Source organism: Porites lutea, chromosome 8, assembly GCF_958299795.1.
Source record: "Porites lutea chromosome 8, jaPorLute2.1, whole genome shotgun sequence".
Lineage (NCBI taxonomy): Eukaryota > Metazoa > Cnidaria > Anthozoa > Scleractinia > Poritidae > Porites > Porites lutea.
In genome coordinates this window covers 20,143,687-20,163,166 of record NC_133208.1, presented here as the reverse complement: position 1 = coordinate 20,163,166, position 19,480 = coordinate 20,143,687, and the positions used below count along the sequence as shown (strand labels likewise).

Sequence of the window (19,480 nt, the reverse complement as noted above, 5' to 3'; positions counted from 1 at the left end):
AGTTCTTGTGAGCTTAGCAATCCTCCCAAGACGCCTTCTAAGTGCATCCATAACTCAACCGTTTACCATGGGTTTTATGACGTAAATTAAAGAGAAAACTTTCGAATTTGTTAATCGATATGTAGTAGGGAAAAGAGGTGAGTGTTGTTGTTGTACGTTGTTGTCTTCTGCGCGAGCTGTGCGGGCTATGGCGTGTGCAAATCATTCTTTGCAAGTTATTTCAAATTGTTCGGTGACTTAATAGTTTTCCGGCACCTCAATATGGATTTGACAATCTTTTTTAATGCTATCTTAAGCGACGTGAGTAAACTGTCTCTCAGTTTCAAGACAAAAACATAAGTGTGAGGTTAAAATACAGTCACGTAGACATTGACGAGTACTGCTTTGAGCGCGAGCTACAATAACAAAAAATTATTCCTTTGATAATGTTATAAGACAATTAGTTCATGTTGCAGCTGTGAATATGTCGAGATATTGAGCACTTGGAAAGTTTGAAGAACACTCAAGAGGCTAGAGTTGCTCTCCGCTGCACCTCGAGCAACTCTTCCGCCTCTTTCGTGCTCTCCAAACTTCCCGCGTGCTCAATATCTCGACATACGCACACTGACGCATGAACTAATTGTTAAATTTTGTTGTTATAGAACCAAACGCACCACCAGTTAATGTCAAAGGACACAACACAAGCTCAACCAGTATTTGGGTATGTTGGGACACTGTTCCCGTTGCTGATCGAAATGGAATTATACTGAGTTACACGGTGGCCTACACTGCGTTTACTGACGGCATTCCCCGGACGGCCGTAGTGAGTGCTCCAACCACGAACGTCACATTGAGGGGCTTGGAGGAATACACAGATTATAGCATCTTTGTTTTTGCATCTACTATGAAGGGAGACGGAAATGCGAGCGATCCAATCATTGTCACCACAGACGAGGACAGTAAGTTGCCAAAGGTCTTACGATATTAACAATAAAAAGAAGGTTTCCTCCATTTAGTTACAAAAAAAGGATTGTAAGTACCTAAACGTTGAAGCAAAAATTATTCCAGATAAAGTTTTGTAAATTTTAAATTATTGCTTTTTTGGAGAGGGAGTGAAGTTAAACGTTCTTAAGGAACAATATAACTTTAATAGTGACTATTTCGTGCAAAATAATCTTGACTGGAGAGTTAAGTGTGCGAATCTTCTGGACTATAATAATTATTATAACATTGCTAGAATATTCGCCTAATCAAATTCAATAGCGCGATCGTGCTTCATAATCCCGTTGAGCACACTGATGACGTCAATAAACTACACCTTGAGTTCTTGTGAGCTTAGCAATCCTCCCAAGACGCCTCCCAAGTGCATCCATTACTCAAACGTTAACCACGGGTTTTATAACTTAAATGAAAGAAAAAACTTTTGAATTTGTTAACCGATTTATAGTAGAGAAAAGAGGTGAGTGTTGTTGTCATCTGTGCGAGCTGTGCGGGCTATGGCGTGTGTAAATCATTTTTGCAAGTTATTTCTTTCAAAAAGAATTGATCGGTGAATAAATAGTTTTCCGGCACCTCAATATGGATTCGACAATCTTTTTTAATGCAATCTTAAGCGACGTGAGTAAACTGTCTCTCAGTCTCAAGACAAAAACATAAATGTGAGATAAAAAAAAGACACGCAGACGTTGACGCGTATTGCTTTAAGCGCGAGAGTACAATAATAAAAATTTATCGCTTTGATAATGTTATAAGCAATTAGTTCATGTTTCAGCTGTGCGTATGTCGAGATATTGAGCACTTGGGAAGTTTGAAGAACACTCAAGAGGCTAGAGTTGCTCTCGGCTGCACCTCGGGTAACTCTTCCGCCTCTTTCGTGCTCTCCAAACTTCCCGCGTGTTCAATATCTCGACATACGCACACTGACGCATGAACTAATTGTTAAATTTTGTTGTTATAGAACCAAACGCACCACCAGTTAATGTCAAAGGACACAATACAAGCTCAACCAGTATTTGGGTATATTGGGACACTGTTCCCGTTGCTGATCGAAATGGAATTATACTGAGTTACACGGTGGCCTACACTGCGTTTACTGACGGCATTTCACGGACGGCCGTAGTGAGTGCTCCAACCACGAACGTCACATTGAGGGGTTTGGAGGAATACACAAATTATAGCATCTTTGTTTTTGCATCTACTGTGAAGGGAGACGGAAATGCGAGTGATCCAATCATTGTCACCACAGACGAGGACAGTAAGTTGCCAAAGGCGTTACGATACTTAACAATAAAAGGAAGGTTTCCTCTGATTAGTTTGAAATAAAGGACCACAAGTAACCAAACGTTAAGGTAAAGTTCCGTAAACTTTAAATTATTGCCTTTTTGAGAGTAAGTGGAGCACAACGCTCTTAAGGAACAAGATAACTCTAAAAGTAACTATTTCGTGCAAAATAAACTTGACTGGAGAGTTCGGTGTGTGAATCGTTTGAACAAGATTTAGCCAGAGCTAAAAGCGAAGCCTCTAGCTATTTATGTGCTGATATATAAGCAATTAACTCAAATATGAGAAAAAATACAAAAAAAACACCTGAAATGAAAAGTCTCCCTGAAAGCTAGAAGTCTTATGTTTACAGCACGATACTCTTTGGTAGCAGCCAATTAACAGGTTACGATTTATAGGGTCAAAATGGAGCGTTAGCATCGACAACGGCGACGGCAGCCAAAACGTCACTCTTTTAAATTGAATTCGCGTTTCGTCAAACTTTTTCGCGCTTATGCCAATTCGCTGAATACGTCAAATGAAGGTGAGCTTTGCAGAAGTTGATTTCTTGGGGACTGCACTCAAGTTTAAAAAGAGAGAATAAGTCTTCGTCGCCTGCTTAGGTCCTCCATAAAACTTGCATTTTTTTTATATTAGGCATTTTGAAGTCGATACAAAGAAATGTTTAAAAAAAAACGCGATGAACGTGCAATAGTGTTGTGTTGCATAACAAACCTGTTGCTTTTTGACGATCTCGTTGCCCGTCACCGTCGTTGCTAAAGCTCCCTAATTAAATTGGAAAGGACCTAAAAGAAAAATGTGGCTGACTTTTAAATTCGCGATAAGTTTATTATACTTTCTTCTATAGGTACCGTAATGGAACAGTTTCTGTAAACATGAGCCATAATGGCTCTGGGTGTGAATTTTCTTAAAAACGTGACCAAGCTGTAACCACACCCTTAAAAATATATCTAACCGATTGTTTAAAAACCAACCTAACGAAATTTGCAGTCATTTGAGTGAAAAGGCGTCAAAAGGCAGGTTTCGTAAGCCGCAGAAGCTCCAAAATCACAGTAACCCGGCGAAGGAAAAGAGGAGAAGACAAAAAAGCAATGGTTGCACTCTTAACTTTTATAATAGCTACTTTGAAGATAGATTTTGGCAGAAAAAAACTGTGGGACGTAAAAGGTCCAGTTGGCGATAACGTTTTCAAAAATCCGGCTAGATATATTTAAGGTTTTTTTTTTCGTTAGTCAAACAAACGGAATTTTTCAATATCTTTTTGAACATTGGAAAAACTGCATTGGCTGCCTCTAGGTGAACAAGCCAACTTTTCGCCAAGACAAATGCATAACAAAAACTTCCCGCATAGAAAAGTTTCCCATTTTCTCTTACCTATAGGGCTCTGCGGACGCTGAGGGTTCTCTAAAAATTAATTTTAATGTTATAGAACCAAACGCACCACCAGTTAATGTCAAAGGACACAATACAAGCTCAACCAGCATTTGGGTACATTGGGACACTGTTCCTGTTGCTGATCAAAATGGAATTATACTGAGTTACACGGTGACGTGCACGGCGTTGCCTGGCGGCAATCCAATAACGGCTGTAGTGCGTGCTCCAACCACCCACGTCACACTGAGGGGTTTGGAGGAACACACAAACTATAGCATCTTGGTTTTTGCATCTACTGTGAAGGGAGACGGAAATGCCAGCGATCCAATCATTGTCACCACAGACGAGGACAGTAAGTTGCCAAAGGCCTTACGACACTTAACAATAAAAAAAAGGAAGGTGTCCACTTGTTAGTTACGAAAAAGTCACAGTAGCTAAACGATAAAACGAAAAGTATAAAAGTTAGGAATTTGTTTGAGACAGTGGGGTGTATCGGTCTTTAGAAATAATATTAATCTAACCATCCCGCGCTAAACGGAAATGGCTAGAGAGTAAAGTGTTCGAATCTTTTGAATTATAATGATGAATTTTGTTCTTATAGAACCAAACGCACCACCAGTTAATGTCCAAGGACACAACACAAGCTCAACCAGCATTTGGGTAGACTGGGACACTGTTCCTGTGACTGATCAAAATGGAATTATACTGAGGTATACGGTGACGTACGCGGCGTTGCCTGGTGGCATTCTTCGGACGGCTATAGTGAGTGCTCCAATCAGCTACGTCACATTGAGAGGTTTGGAGGAATACACAAACTATAGCATCTTGGTTTTTGCATCTACTGTGAAGGGAGACGGAAATGCGAGCGATCCAATCATTGTCACCACAGACGAGGACAGTAAGTTGCCAAAGGCCTTACGATAGTTAACAATAAAACATAGGCACGTTAAACGTGCATGAACTATTTTGAATACTTCGGTGTAACCTTACCAAGAATGATGAATCTACCTTTTTCATCCTAAACGTAGATTGGTTTTTGTGCGAAATTGGGTATTGCGCTACATAAATGAAAACGCGAAACGCTCAGCTGAGTCGATCCTCAACCTATATATTCACTTTCCTCTGTCTTTCCCTGTCACATCTGGTGCAAGTTGAACAAATTGTAAAAGTAAAATAAATTTCTACTCACCAAGCGTTGATTAGACGGTAAACTGTAAGGTTTCCTCGGAGTTTCTTAAGCCAAAATGTGATTCATCGAATACTGAATAGTTACGAAATACCAGGATTTTTATCGTTGTGGTAGATGGTTGCATCATCATAATTCACGAGGTTTTCACGTGCGATTCTACTCAGTGAAACAGTCTTTAACTCCGACAACTTATTTCTTCATGTTTTAAAAGCTATTGCTTCTTAAAAGACAAGAGCCTTTTTTAGGGGATTGGTTACTAAACGAAACAGGTCTTCATTCGTCCAAGTTACTATTATTATTGTAAAAAGCCAATCTGCATGAGATGTACAGTCACACAGCTGGCACGTGAAAGTGTTGGACTTTGCCCCCTTTCGCGGTTCGTACGTGAGGGAATTCGAGTTATTACACAGTAATCTAGTAAACAGAATTATAAAAATAACTCATGCACACAATTTGCATGTGAAAATGTTGGTCTTTGGCCCTTTTACAATTCGTACGTAAAAAAAAGGCAAATTGTTTTACTACAAAATTTTCTCAAGCGATTTTCAGAAATCACGTCGGCTTTATTACAACATCTGATATTAAATTATGTTTCATGCAACGTCAGGGTTGATAGCCTAACATTTATTAACTTCCAAGAAAATTATCAAACTGCCGAAATATGTTTCTACTTGTATCATGTTACTCCACTCAATACAACAGTATCTAATTATTGTGTCAACTAGCTTCTTCCAATTTTATTCCCTAACGCTACTGTTTTTACGTAAGGTATGCGTCTTTACTAAATAAAATACGTTTCAGAAACTGTAATCCTTAGTATGCAGGGAGGATGTATCATGTTGTTCACTTATTATTTTTTTGTTTTGTTTTGCCAAAACGAAAAAGGTCTGTTGAACTTTGTAAGCGAGAGAATAATATTTTTAAAGCTTGTTTACAGGATTAACAAACTCGGGACAGCTACCTTTTTAAACTTCTAAAACCACATTTATAGGGCGCATACTTTCGAATTAAAGTCTATATCTAAATATCAATTATTGCTTCATTGGAAGAGCTTTGAAAATATATGATCTTTTATACTCTACCCAGTTGTAGCAGGTGAAACAGAACTCATACTGACCTGCGTTGTACTGATAGCCGAATTAGGTCAGAAATGCCTTGAAGCAGCATCCATACTAAAATATGAACCCTTAAACAAGTGCATCACTGTACACAGCGTTTGAATCATGAAGATATTTAATGTAATTCTTCGAAACACCTGTAGCCGTAATAAAAGACGAAAAAATTGTGAAGAATCAAGATGGCGGTCTCAAAGTGCCCTTGTTCGACCTTTACCAATGTCATGTTTAAGTAGATGCTAAGATCTCATTTAGGTATTTAGGTATTTTATTTATTTGCCACACGATTACGATAATTACAAAAAGATGCCAAAACAAAAAATGTAGGAAGAGATGGCGAGGAGGCCTAAAAGAAACTATAGAGCTTATGTTAATTAGGCCTCCTCAATTACAATTTTTCGAAGATAGTATAAAAATTACGGCGACGGATACAACATAATATGAGGTGAAAAATTAAACTAATCAATATTACGGAAGTTTACAAATGTTGAATATTAAAAGGCTTTTTCCCAAAATTTTTGTTGGAGTATACTAATAATTATTACAAATAAATGCCTTAAGTGCTCTTTTAAAGGAGAAAGGTGAGGAACCGTTGATGATGTTGGTGTTTAAGGTGTTGTAAAATTTAGGTCCTTGATAAAAAACGGAAAATTGTTTGGTTCGAGTACGACAGAAAGGCAGACGAAATTTACACGAGTTTCTTGTATTATACGAATGAATTTGACTTTGTAAGGTAAATTTACAATGAAATTTTAAAGGTAGAGTATGGTTTTGATAGGAGTACATGAATAAGCCTAGTTGTATTAAGTATATATCATGAAATTTTAAGATACCAAGATTTTGAAAGATTGGATCAGTATGTGCATCGAAAGTTGTTTTAGCTATAGTTCTGATCACTGATTTCTGTAAAATCTCAAGATCTCATTGGTTCCTAAGCATCAACTAATAGTACCTTCAACAAAGTTACAAAGCGACAAAGATACATACGCTCACACCACTGACATATGAGCTATTTTTTCAAAATAGCAATAGCTCAAAAAGAGGAGGGTGTTTTCTTATTACTTGTAAAAAGGAGCGGAAGTAGCTAAACGTTAAAAGAAAAATAATACCGGATAAAGTTTCGTAAAAGGTTTAAAGGTCGAAAGGACTGTTTATCGTGCAAAGTGTACTTAGCTTATGTGGGTAGTTTACAGGCACTCCACTCAGATACTTAGAAACAGATAGTTTGAATACAACATAACAGGATTAAAAACCCAAACGGAGAGAAAGCAACCAGTTGGCTATTTACAAGCGTGGCGAAGGATTTTGAACTGGAGACGACCGAGAACAAATCCAGCAAGTCGATAGAGCGGGGCTCGAACCCTGGACCGCCAGATTGCGAGTCCGACGCGCTATTATGGCTCTTTGCGCTGCCTAATCGGTGACGATGCGTCCATGGAATTTTTCATGATTGCTCTTTTGAGAGAGAGTGGGGCTAAACGCTCAGAAGAAACAATCTAATTTTAACACTAACTTTTTGGACAAAGCAAATTTGACGGGAAAGTTGGGTGTGCGAATCTTTTGAAGTATAAAAACAATTTTGTTGTTATAGAACCAAAAGCACCACCAGTTAATGTCCAAGGACACAACACAAGCTCAACCAGTATTTTGGTAGATTGGGGCACTGTTCCTGTTCTTGATCAAAATGGAATTATACTGAGTTATACGGTGAGGTACACGGCGTTGCCTAGTGGCATTCCACGGACGGCTGTAATGCGTGCTCCAATCACCCACGTCACATTGAGGCGTTTGGAGGAGTACACAAACTATAGCATCTTTGTTTTTGCATCTACTGTGAAGGGAGACGGAAATGCGAGCGATCCAATCATTGTCACCACAGACGAGGACAGTAAGTTTGCAAAGGCCTTTTTGGGAAAGACCTTTTTTAGTGGCCATAAGTTTATTAAGTTTGGGGACTGGGATGGAACAGTTTGTGTAAACAAGAGCCACAATTGCTCTTGGTGTGATTTTTTAAAAGTCTTTTTGTCGTCAGTCACATAAGCAGAATTTCAATATGTTTTTCAACTATGGAAAAACTCCACTGGCTTCGGTTAGGTGAACTGGCCAACGTTCGCCAAGACAAACGTAAGCTACATGTCTTGGATTCCCCACCCTCACCCCTGCAGAATCTACTTAGTAGCTCCCTGCCAAACCGTACTAGAGGATGGCGTACGCTGAGGTCATGACTAAAATTTCTCGCATGGATAGCTTTCCGATTTTCTCCTAGCTATGGGGCTCCAGTGCAAGTGCTTCGCGAGCGGTGAGGGTGCCCTAAAAATTTAATTTTGATGTTATAGAACCAAACGCACCACCCGTTAAAGTCCAAGGTCACAACACAAGCTCAACCAGTATTTGGGTGAACTGGGACACTGTTCCTGTTGCTGATCAAAATGGAATTATACTGAGTTACACGGTGACGTACACGGCGTTGACTGGCGGCATTCCACGGACGGCTGTAGTCGGCGCTCCAACCACCCACGTCACACTGAGGAGTTTGGAGGAATACAAAAATTATAGCATTTTTGCGTTTGCATCTACTATGAAGGGAGATGGAAATGCGAGCGCTCCAATCATTGTCACTACAGACCAGGACAGTAAGTTGTTAAAGAACTTACGATGCTTGGCAATAAAAAAAGAGAAAGGAGATTTCTTATTAGTTATTAAAAAGGTCCGCAAGTAGCTAAACGTAAAAACAAATATTATACAAGATAGATTTTGTACATTTCCTTTATTTTCTTTCCTGAGAGAGTGGGGTGTTTCTATCGTTACGAACACTATAACTTGAACACTACCTATTTAGTGCAAAACAAATTTGACTGTAGAGTTGGGTGAGTGAATCTTGTGAAGTGCAAAAATTACTGTTATCTTTACAGAACCAAACGCACCTCCAGTTAATGTCCAAGGACATAACACAAGCTCCACTAGTATATGGGTAGATTGGGAGACTGTTCCAGTTGCTGATAAAAATGGAATTATACTGAGTTACACGGTGACGTACACGGCGTTGTCTGGTGGTATTCCACGAACGGCTGTAGTGAGTGCCTCAACAACACATATAGCATTGATGGGTTTGGAAGAATACACAAACTATAGCATCTTGGTTTTTGCATCTACTGTGAAGGGAGATGGTAATGCCAGCGATCCAATCATTGTAACCACAGACGAGGACAGTAAGTTTGCAAAGGCCTTTTTGGGAAAGACCTTTTTTAGTGGCCATAAGTTTGTTAAGTTTGGGGACCGGGATGGAACAGTTTGTGTAAACAAGAGCCACAATTGCTCTTGGTGTGATTTTTTAAAAGTCTTTTTGTCGTCAGTCACATAAGCAGAATTTCAATATGTTTTTCAACTATGGAAAAACTCCACTGGCTTCGGTTAGGTGAACTGGCTAACGTTCGCCAAGACAAACGTAAGCTACATGTCTTGGATTCCCCATCCCCACCCCCGCAGAATCTACTTAGTAGCTCCCTGCCAAACCGTACTAGAGGTTGGCGTACGCTGAGGTCATACCAAAATTTCTCGCATGGATAGCTTTTCGATTTTCTCCTAGCTGTGGGGCTCCAGTGCAAGTGCTTCGCGAGCGGTGAGGGTGCCCTAAAAATTTAATTTTGATATTACAGAACCAAACGCACCACCCGTTAAAGTCCAAGGACACAACACAAGCTCAACCAGTATTTGGGTGAACTGGGACACTGTTCCTGTTGCTGATCAAAATGGAATTATACTGAGTTACACGGTGACGTACACGGCGTTGACTGGCGGCATTCCACGGACGGCTGTAGTGAGTGCCCCAACAACACACATCGCATTGATGGGTTTGGAAGAGTACACAAACTATAGCATCTTGGTTTTTGCATCTACTGTGAAGGGAGATGGTAATGCGAGCGATACAATCATTGTAACCACAGACGAGGACAGTAAGTTGCCAAATGCCTTACAATAGTTAACAGTAAAAAAAGGAAGGTGTCCTCTTACCTATAAAAAGGCCCACCTGAAATGGTTAAACGTTAAAACAAGAATTATACCAGACAAAGTTTCGTAACTTTTGAGTTATTGCTTTTCTTGGAGAAAGTGGAGTTGAAAACGCTCTTTAGGAAAAGTACACCGTTGACACCAAATAATTTGTGGAAAACAAACAGTACTGGAGGGTTGCGTGTGTGAATCTTTTGAAGAGTGGAAATTCCTTTTTTTTTTGTTATAGAACCAAACGCACCACCAGTTAATGTCCAAGGACACAACAAAAGCTCAACCATCATATGGGTAGACTGGGACATTGTTCCTGAGGCTGATCAAAATGGAATTATACTGACTTACACGGTGACATACACGGCGTTGCCTGGTGGCATTCCACGCACGGCTGTCCTGAGTGCTCCAATCACCAACGTCACATTGAGGGGTTTGGAGGAATACACAAACTATAGCATCTTTGTTTTTGCATCTACTGTGAAGGGAGACGGAAATGCGAGCGATCCAATCATTGTTACCACAGACGAGGACAGTGAGTTGCCATAGGTCTTACAACAGTTAACAATAACAAAGTGGAAGGTGTCTTAATATTAGTTATAAAAAGGTGCATAAGTTGCAAAACGTAAAATAAAATATTATGCAAGATAGATTATATACTTTCTTTTTAAGACAGTAGGGTGTATCGCTCTTTAGGAACAATATAACTTTAAAGCTAACTATTTTGTGCAAAAAAAAAAAAAACTTCATTTGAGAGTTAAGTGCGCGAATCTTTTTAATTTTAACAAAGCATTTGTCTTCTTTTAGAACCAAGCTCACCGCCAGTTAATGTCGTAGGACACAACACAAGCTCAACCAGCATTTGGGTGGACTGGGACACAGTTCCTGTTGCTGATCAAAATGGAATTATACTCAGTTACACGGTGGCGTACACGGCCTTGCCTGGTGGCAATCCACGGACGGCTGTTCTGAATGCTACAACAACCCACGTCACACTGAGGGGTTTGGAGGAATATACAAATTATAGCATCTTAGTTTTTGGATCTACTGCGAAGGGAGACGGAAATACGAGCGATCCAATCATTGTCACCACAGACGAGGATAGTAAGTCGCCAAAGACCTTACAATAGTTGTCAATAAAAAAGAGGAAGGTTTTCTCTTATTAGTTAGAAAAAGGTGTTCAAGTAGCTAAACGTAAAATAAGATATACAAGGTAGATTATGTACTTTCTTTTAGAGACAGCGAGGTGTATCGCTCTTTAGGAACAATATAAATTTAAAACTATTTTTTTGAAAAACAAAAGCTTGACTGGAGAGTTGGGTGTTCGAATCTTTTTAATTTTAACATAGCAGTTTTCTTCTTGTAGAACCAAGCGCTCCGCCAGTTAATGTCCAAGGACACAACACAAGCTCAACCACTATTTGGGTAGATTGGGGCACTGTTCCTGTTGTTGATCAAAATGGAATTATACTGACTTACATGGTGACGTACACGGAGTTGCCTGGTGGCATTTCACGGACGGTTGTAGTGAGTCCACCAACCACTCACATCGTACTGACGGGTTTGGAGGAATACACAAACTATAGCATCTTGGTGTTTGCAGCTACTGTGAAGGGAGATGGAAATGCCAGCGATCCAATCATTGTCACCACAGACGAGGACAGTGAGTTGCCTAAGGCCGTTCTTTTTACTTTGTTACCTTACATTGATATATCTTACATCGCTTTGAGATCTTTTCTACCGCTGGAATAACAGCACAAGGCTCCATCGGCTGCCGTAAGACGCGAGGCTACTCTTTGGCAAAAATGGAAGGTGTTCCCTTGTTGGTTACAAAATAGCCAAAGTAGCTACACGTTAAAACAAAAGGGTATAAAAGGTAGAATTTTGTTGGAGATAGAGAGGTGTATCGCTGTTTAACAATAATATCACTCTAACCATTCCGCGTTAAACACAGTGGCTGAAATTAAAGCGGTTCAAATCCTTCGAATTAACATGATGCATTTTGTTTTTATTTAGAACCAAACGCACCACCAGTTAATGTCCAAGGACACAACATAAGCTCAACCAGCATATGGGTACATTGGAGAACTGTTCCTGTAGCTAATCAAAATGGAATTATACTAAGTTACACGGTGACCTACACGGCCTTGCCTGGGGGCATTTCAAGGACGGCTATAGTCAGTGCTCCAACAACCCACCTCACACTGAGGGGTTTGGAGGAACACACAAATTATAGCATCTTCGTTTTTGCATCCACAGTGAAGGGAGACGGAAATGGGAGCGATCCAATCATTGTCACCACAAACGAGGATAGTAAGTTGCCAAAGGCCTTACAATGGTTAACAATAACAAAAGAGGATGGTGTTCTTTTATTACTTATTAATTAGCTTATCCAGGTAGTTTACAGGCACTCCACTCAAAGACTTAGAAACAAATAATTTAAATACAAAGCAACAGGATTGAAAAAGACAACTGGCAGGAAGCAACCAGTTGGCTATTCACAAGCGTAGCCGAGGATTGCGGACAACTCGGGACAACCAAGAACAAACCCAGTAAGTCGATACAGTGGGACTCAAACCTGAGACCGCCGGATTGCGAGTCCGACGCGCTGCCTTATCGGCCACGATCTTTCCCTAAAATTTTAAATAATCATTGCTTTTTTTGAGAGAGCGGAGCAAAACGCTTACAAGGAACAATATAGTTTTGAAACTAACGATTTCGTCAAAAATACATTTGACTGAAGAGTTGGGTGTGCAAAGTTTTTGAAGTAGAAAAATTAATTTTGCTATTATAGGACCAAACGCACCACCAGCTAATGTCAAAGGACACAACACAAGCTCAACCAGTATTTGGGTAGATTGGGGCACTGTTCCTGTTATTGATCGAAATGGAATTATACAGAGTTATACATTGACGTACACGGCCTTGCCTGGTGGCATTCCACGGACGGCTGTAGTGATTGCTCCTACCACCCACATCACACTGAGGGGTTTGGAGAAATATACAAACTATAGCATCTTGGTTTTTGCATCTACTGTGAAGGGAAACGGAAATGCGAGCGATCCAATCATTGTTACTACAGACGAGGATAGTAAGTCAGCCAATGCTTTACGATACTTACCAGTAATAAATAAGATGTGCTCCTGTTGGTCATGAAAGATCAAATTTGCTAAACTTTAAAACAAAAAGTTAATGACAGTTATAATTTTGCTGGAGACAGCGGGTATCCATTTTAAGAAACAATAGCACAAAAGTGTTGAAATCTTTTGAATCATAAAGATGCATTTTGCTTTCATAGAGCCAAACGCACCACCAGCTAATGTCATAGGACACAACACAAGCTCAACTAGTATTTGGGTGGATTGGGACACTGTTCCTGTTGCCGATCAAAATGGAATTATACTGAGTTACACAGTGGTGTACACGGCGTTTCCGGTTGGCATTCCACGTACCGCTGTAGTGAGTGCTACAACCACTCACCTCGCATTGAACGGTTTAGAGGAATACACAAACTATAGCATCTTGGTTTTTGCATCCACAGTGAAGGGAGACGGAAATGCGAGCGATCCAATCATTGTCACCACAGACGAGGATAGTAAGTTGCCAAAGGCCTTACAATAGTTAGCAACAGAAAAGAGGGAGGTGTGCTCTTAATAGTTATAAAAAGGACCATACGTAGGAAAACGTTAAAACAAAAATTATATCAGATAAAGTTTCGGAAAAGGTTTAGAGGTTTAAAGGCTTGTTTATAGTGGAAAGTGTAATTAGCTTATCTACCTAGTTTACAGGCACTCCACTCAAAGACTTAGAAACAAATAATTTAAATACAACATAACAGGATTGAAAAACACAACTGGCAGGAGGCAACCAGTTGGCTATTCACAAGCGTAGCCGACGATTGCGAACTAGGGACGACCAAAACAAAAGCCAGCAAGTCGATATAGAGGAAGACCACCGGATTGTGAGTCCGACGTGCTCCCCTATTGGCCACGATGTCTCCTTAAAATTTTGAATAATTAGGATTGTCTTTTTGAGAGAGCGGAGCAAAACGCCCACTAGGAGCAATATAATTTTAGAACTAACTATTTCGTCAAAAAAAGAAAGTTGGGTGTGCAAATCGTTTGAAGTATAAAATTAACCTTGTTTTTATAGGACCAAACGCACCACCAGTTAATGTCAAAGGACACAACACAAGCTCCACCAGTATTTGGGTAGATTGGGACTCTGTTCCTGTTGTTGATCAAAATGGAATTATACTGAGTTACACAGTGACGTACACGGCATTGCCGGTTGGCGTTCCACGGACGGCTGTAGTGAGTGATACAACTACTCATCTCGCACTGGAGGGTTTAGAGGAATACACAAATTATAGCATCTTGGTTTTTGCGTCTACTGCAAAGGGAGACGGAAATGCGAGCGATCCAATTATTGTCACCACAGACGAGGACAGTAAGTTGCAAAAGGCCTTACAAAATAGTTAACAATAGAAAACAGGAAATTGTGCAGGAGAGAGCAGAGTTAAAGGCTCTTTAGGGAAAATGTAACTGTTATACTGACTATTTCTTGCAAAACAAATTTGACTGTATGGAGAGTTGGTTGTGTTAATCTTTTAGATTATAAATATGCTTATTGTTGTTATAGAACCAAACGCACCACCAGTTAATGTCCATGGACACAACACAAGCTCAACCAGTATTTGGGTGGATTGGGAAACTGTTCCTGTTGCTGATCAAAATGGAATTATATTGAGTTACACTGTGTCCTACACGGCTTTACCTGGTGGCGTACCGCAGAGGGTTGTAGTGAGTGCTCCAACAAACCACGTCACACTAAGGAGTTTAAAGGAATACACAAACTATAGCATCTTGGTTTTTGCATCTACTGTGAAGGGAGACGGAAATGCGAGCGATCCAATCATTGTCACCACAGACGAGGACAGTAAGTTGTTAAAGACCTTACGATACTTAACAATAGTAAGGGGATAGTGTGTTCTTAATAGTTATAAAAAGGACCATAAGTAGCTAAAGCTTAAAAGAATAATTATACTAGATAAAGTTTGTTTCCTCCATCCCAACATAAAACACTGAGTGCTTTGAAGGAATACACAATTACAGAATATTGGTGTTTCTACTGTGAACTGAGGGTGACGGGAATGCGAGCGATCCAATCATTGTCACCACAAATAAACGAATACAGTTATTCGCCAAAGGCCTCAGTACATAAGTACCAAACTGTGCAATGAGAAAGAAGTCGTTTTATTAGTGGTAAGAAAGGGTATAAGTAATCAAATGCTTCTTCCAATGCTCGTTGAAACAAATATTATACAAAATAGAATTTTAAACAATTTGTCACTTTTTTTGCTAAAAAAGAGGATCTATATTGCTATTTAAGAATAACACAACCCTAACCCTAACCACTCCTCGCAGAACAAATCTTATTGACAAGCTCCTTTGTATGATGAAGATGCATTTTTTCTTATAGCGCCAAATGCAGCACCGGCTAATGTCAAAGGACACAACACAAGCTCAACCAGTATTTTGGTAGGTTGGGGAAAAGTTCCTGTCGCTGATGAAAATGGAATTATATTGAGTTACACGGTAAAGTACACGGCGTTGCATGGTGGCATTCCACGGACGGTCGTAGTGAGTGCACCAAACACCCATGTCATTCTCAGAGGTTTGGAGGAATACACAAACTATAGCATTTTGGTTTTTGCATCTACCGTGAAAGGAGAAGGAAATGCGAGCGATCCAATCATTGTCACCACAGATGAGGACAGTAAGTTGTTAAAGGAAGACTTAGGATAGCTAATAAGAGGAAGGATAATTAAAAGAGGAAGATGTCCTTCCATTAGTCAAAAGAAAGTGCATTAGCAGTCAGCCGTTAAGAGGAAATGTATACAAGATCAAATTTTCTCAAGGAGATTAAGGCCCGGTCCTTTATAAGTTCCTTAAGAATTTTAAAGGGGGTGATCTTATGTACAGTTCTTTTAAGATATCCTAGGTTAAATAAATTAAGGCTAGTCATAACTAAGAAATCTTCAAATTTCATTTTAAAAATTGTTTATAACTGCATCACGTGACCAGAAGCACCTTGTTTTATCAAGAAATCCTTTAGGTCGAAATGCCCACCATGTATAGAAAGTACACCGTTTTACTTTTGTAGCTCCAAACAGCGGATAGTGATAGCCTCCTTGTAAAAACGGTTGGAATGAGACGAAGTCCTTCTTCTAACGAAAATTTTAGTTAGAGAGGGACTGGCACTAGTGAATTAACACCAATTGCACCTCCAAATTGTAAAGATTGCAACCATTGCAGACTAATTTAATAGACACTTTGTAGGGTCAAAGTTTTGATACAAAGAAACTGGAGCTAATCGTTTAGCAAGTGGTGGGAATTGTTGGTTGCAATTTTCGAACAGAAGAGGGCATGGTCGATCACGTGACCTGGTAATTTGGATTTCTTTTTTCATGTGTTTTTTTTTTTTACCTTACCATCTATTATTTTCTGGAGGATGTCTTTAACAATGGTTTTGGAAAAATTTGCATAAAAATCACAAATCGACTTAGAACCAGGCCTTAAGCTACTTGAGTCGTACATTTTGTTCTTTTTCTCTGACACTCAGGGTGTATCGCTATTGAGACACTATAACAATAACCATTCCACGCACAACAAAATTTGACAGACAAAATCTGTGTGCGAATCTATTGAATTAAATAAAGAGTCATTTGGTTTCTACAGAACCAAACGCACCACCAGTTAATGTCCAAGGACACAACAGAAGTTCAACCAGTATTTGGGTAGATTGGGACACCGTTCCCGTGGCTGATCAAAATGGAATTATAGTGAGTTACACGGTGACGTACACGGCGTTGCCTGGTGGCATTTCACAGACGGCTGTAGTGAGTGCTCCAACCACCCATGTCGCACTGAGGGGTTTGGAGGAATATACAGAGTATAGTATCCTGGTTTTTGCATCTACTATGAAGGGAGACGGAAATGCAAGCGATCCAGTCATTGTCACCACAGACCAGGACAGTAAGTTGTCAAAGGCCTTTCAAGGGTCATCAATAAATAAGAGAAAGGTGTTATTTCATTAGGTGTAAAAAAAGTCCATAAGTAATCAAACATTAGAAAAGATATTTCAGTTAATTTTTGGTTTCCCTTTGTTTGAAATTCATTAGCATATATTACCCGCCCAAAACAATGGAAAAATAAAAATTAACTGCAACACAAGAATATACCTTTTACAATAACGTTTTCGCGCAGGACAAATTTATCCGGGGAGTTGTGCGTGCGCTGAATCTTTTGAAATACAAAGACGCATGTTTTTTTTCTGATAGAGCCAAACTCGCCACCAGCTAATGTCCAAGGACACAACACAAGCTCAACCAGTATTTGGGTAGGCTGGGACACTGTTCCTGTTGCTGATCAAAATGGTATTATACTGAGTTATACAGTGGCCTACAAACTGGTGCCTGACGGCAGTCCACAGACGGCCGTGGTGCGGGCTCCAACCACTCAAGCGAATTTGACCGGTCTGACGAAGTACAGGAAGTACTCCATAACGGTGTATGCCTCTAATTCGAAGGGAAATGGAAATGCCAGCCAGCCTATTATTGTCATGACAGACGAAGATAGTAAGTTGTCAAGAGGAGTGACACATTTTTTTGTTGAGGTTAACATTTACGAATGATAAATAATTAAGTTCATATTCCTTTTCACATGTCTGTGTGAAGTCATTACTTGATGGCGTAAATCTGCGTGTAATTAGAAACGTGCGTTGCCATTTGAATGCGAATCAGCTTAAAAACTAGCTTAGCGTATTACATATTACTAAGTAGAATCCAAAAAAAAAATTAAAGAGCAGTTTTCTTTAAAAAATGAACATCTACACCAGGAATCCTAATTAATAGAGAAGATACGGCATCACATTATTTACCTTGACTGTGAAGAGTGATGAGGAAAAAAATGAACCAAAGAGGTACGATTTTCAGGGGTGGAGACGTATGCTTAAGTTATCGCTTATCAGCATACATAAATCGGGCAAGAATGACAGTGCTGAATAACTGACCAGGAAGTAATCTTATTAAAGCCTTCTCTACGAGCCTCTCCACTCCTTTGATTTATGTGCGTAGACGTAACAGAACATTTGGTACCTTCCATGCTGAGTTTAAATTACGAGAAGCAATGATTTGATTTACGGTTCTTGATTCTTGGTGTCCTTTGACTTATGATAATGAAGGAAGCGTTTTCAGCTTTAACATGATAAAGGAAAATTGATTCGCTGAGGCTCGATCTTCATCCTTTCTGTGGCGTCCGAAGGAACGTGGGAAGAAACGGCTGGTAATTGAGCCTAAGTTTTACCCTGTACGCTTAATTTTTCAATTGAACGTTGCTGGCACATCCCATGTTCAATAGATCTTACTCTTAACCAATTGGCTTCCCTTGTTCGTTAATTCAGAACCAAACTTATAGTGATCCTTTTTTGTCAATTATGATTTGTATTTCTGGTGACAAACATATTTGTTTCCTCTCAGAGCCAGCCCAATCAGTTACAAAACTAAAAGTGAAAGTTCTGAGCAGTACCATCGTTCAGTTGGAATGGGATCCTATTCCTGAGAGGTTTAGACATGGTGTCATTATAAACTACACCATAGTGTACAAAAACGAGTACACCGGGAAAGAGAAAAAAAATTACTCAGCAGCTTCCGCTGAAAGTATCATAGTAAAAGGACTCAGGCAATCTGCTGAGTATTCATTTTGGATTTTTGCCGCAACATCAAAAGGAAGCAGTCCTCCCAGTGACGTTTTGATGGCAAAGACAGAAGGTAAGACGGAAAAAAGTAAAGACAAGCTACTTCTAAATACATGTATCTGCCTGCTTAAGCGATAAGATGAAGTGGATCCTGTTTTCTAGTTGGCTTAAAAAGCGGTGAATTGAGGCTATCTTTCTCTTTCTACACCTGGGGCTCAATTCCCCAAAATAAACGGGCCCGTAAAGCTGTTTTGGTTTACATGCAGGATAGAGCACTCAATAGTTTTACATCTTACATGATAAAACTACCAGTTAATGAAACAAAATGGAGTGCTTTCCTAGCCAGGACCCGCGCTTTAATTCTTAGTTTATATTTCGATTTGAATATGTGATTTCGGGCCCGAAAAGTTACTGGGACTTTCGAGAAACGGGCCCCTGGCCCCAGTTGTTCAAAAGCTGGATCTCCGGTGAATTGGAATCGGTGGAATGGGGCACTGCAAATTTGGAGGGGGGTGGTCTGTTTTAGTAGGGATTTTAACTTTCGCATTAATATTTTAAATTCAATATCTACTCCCCATAAGCATTCATTTTTTCATTATTACTAATGTATTATCTGTGTCATGTGACTTGCCACACCCATTTTTGACTTTTTATTTCAATCCAAATTTACACCACTTTATAAATAACGCTTGTAATTTAATTCACTTTTTGTCAATGACTATTGACACAAAGTTTATGGAATTAATCGGGGTTTTCTTAAATTATCTACGTTTTGTAAACTATAACG

The 19,480-nt window shown here is 39.6% G+C and overlaps 2 protein-coding genes across 2 annotated transcripts; both read left to right on the top strand.

Moving 5' to 3' along the window:
* The first annotated feature begins 1,386 nt into the window (after nucleotides 1–1,386).
* LOC140945325 (phosphatidylinositol phosphatase PTPRQ-like) lies at nucleotides 1,387–10,485 on the top strand. The gene is made up of 9 exons (XM_073394363.1): nucleotides 1,387–1,438; nucleotides 1,937–2,233; nucleotides 3,689–3,985; nucleotides 4,235–4,531; nucleotides 7,529–7,825; nucleotides 8,274–8,570; nucleotides 8,850–9,146; nucleotides 9,594–9,890; nucleotides 10,175–10,485. Exons 1-9 carry the CDS (start codon nucleotides 1,387–1,389, stop codon nucleotides 10,483–10,485), a joined length of 2,442 nt encoding a protein of 813 aa, XP_073250464.1.
* A 1,256-nt stretch (nucleotides 10,486–11,741) lies between these two features.
* On the top strand, nucleotides 11,742–18,831 carry LOC140945323 (phosphatidylinositol phosphatase PTPRQ-like). The gene is made up of 10 exons (XM_073394362.1): nucleotides 11,742–11,748; nucleotides 11,953–12,249; nucleotides 12,731–13,027; nucleotides 13,235–13,531; nucleotides 14,089–14,385; nucleotides 14,578–14,874; nucleotides 15,418–15,714; nucleotides 16,677–16,973; nucleotides 17,279–17,575; nucleotides 18,476–18,831. The coding sequence occupies exons 1-10, from the start codon at nucleotides 11,742–11,744 to the stop codon at nucleotides 18,829–18,831; spliced, it is 2,739 nt and encodes a 912-aa protein (XP_073250463.1).
* Nucleotides 18,832–19,480: the final 649 nt, after the last annotated feature.

Bases quoted from the DNA above. Each gene is read 5' to 3' on its own strand.
- LOC140945325 (XM_073394363.1), top strand. From the start codon at position 1,387: ATGAAAGAAAAAACTTTTGAATTTGTTAACCGATTTATAGTAGAGAAA. The intron at 1,439-1,936 runs GTGAGTGTTGTT...TTGTTGTTATAG, and splicing joins ATTTATAGTAGAGAAAAGAG to AACCAAACGCACCACCAGTT. The intron at 9,147-9,593 runs GTAAGTTTGCAA...TTGATATTACAG, and splicing joins TGTAACCACAGACGAGGACA to AACCAAACGCACCACCCGTT.
- LOC140945323 (XM_073394362.1), top strand. The intron at 14,386-14,577 runs GTAAGTTGCAAA...TTGTTGTTATAG, and splicing joins TGTCACCACAGACGAGGACA to AACCAAACGCACCACCAGTT. The intron at 17,576-18,475 runs GTAAGTTGTCAA...GTTTCCTCTCAG, and splicing joins TGTCATGACAGACGAAGATA to AGCCAGCCCAATCAGTTACA.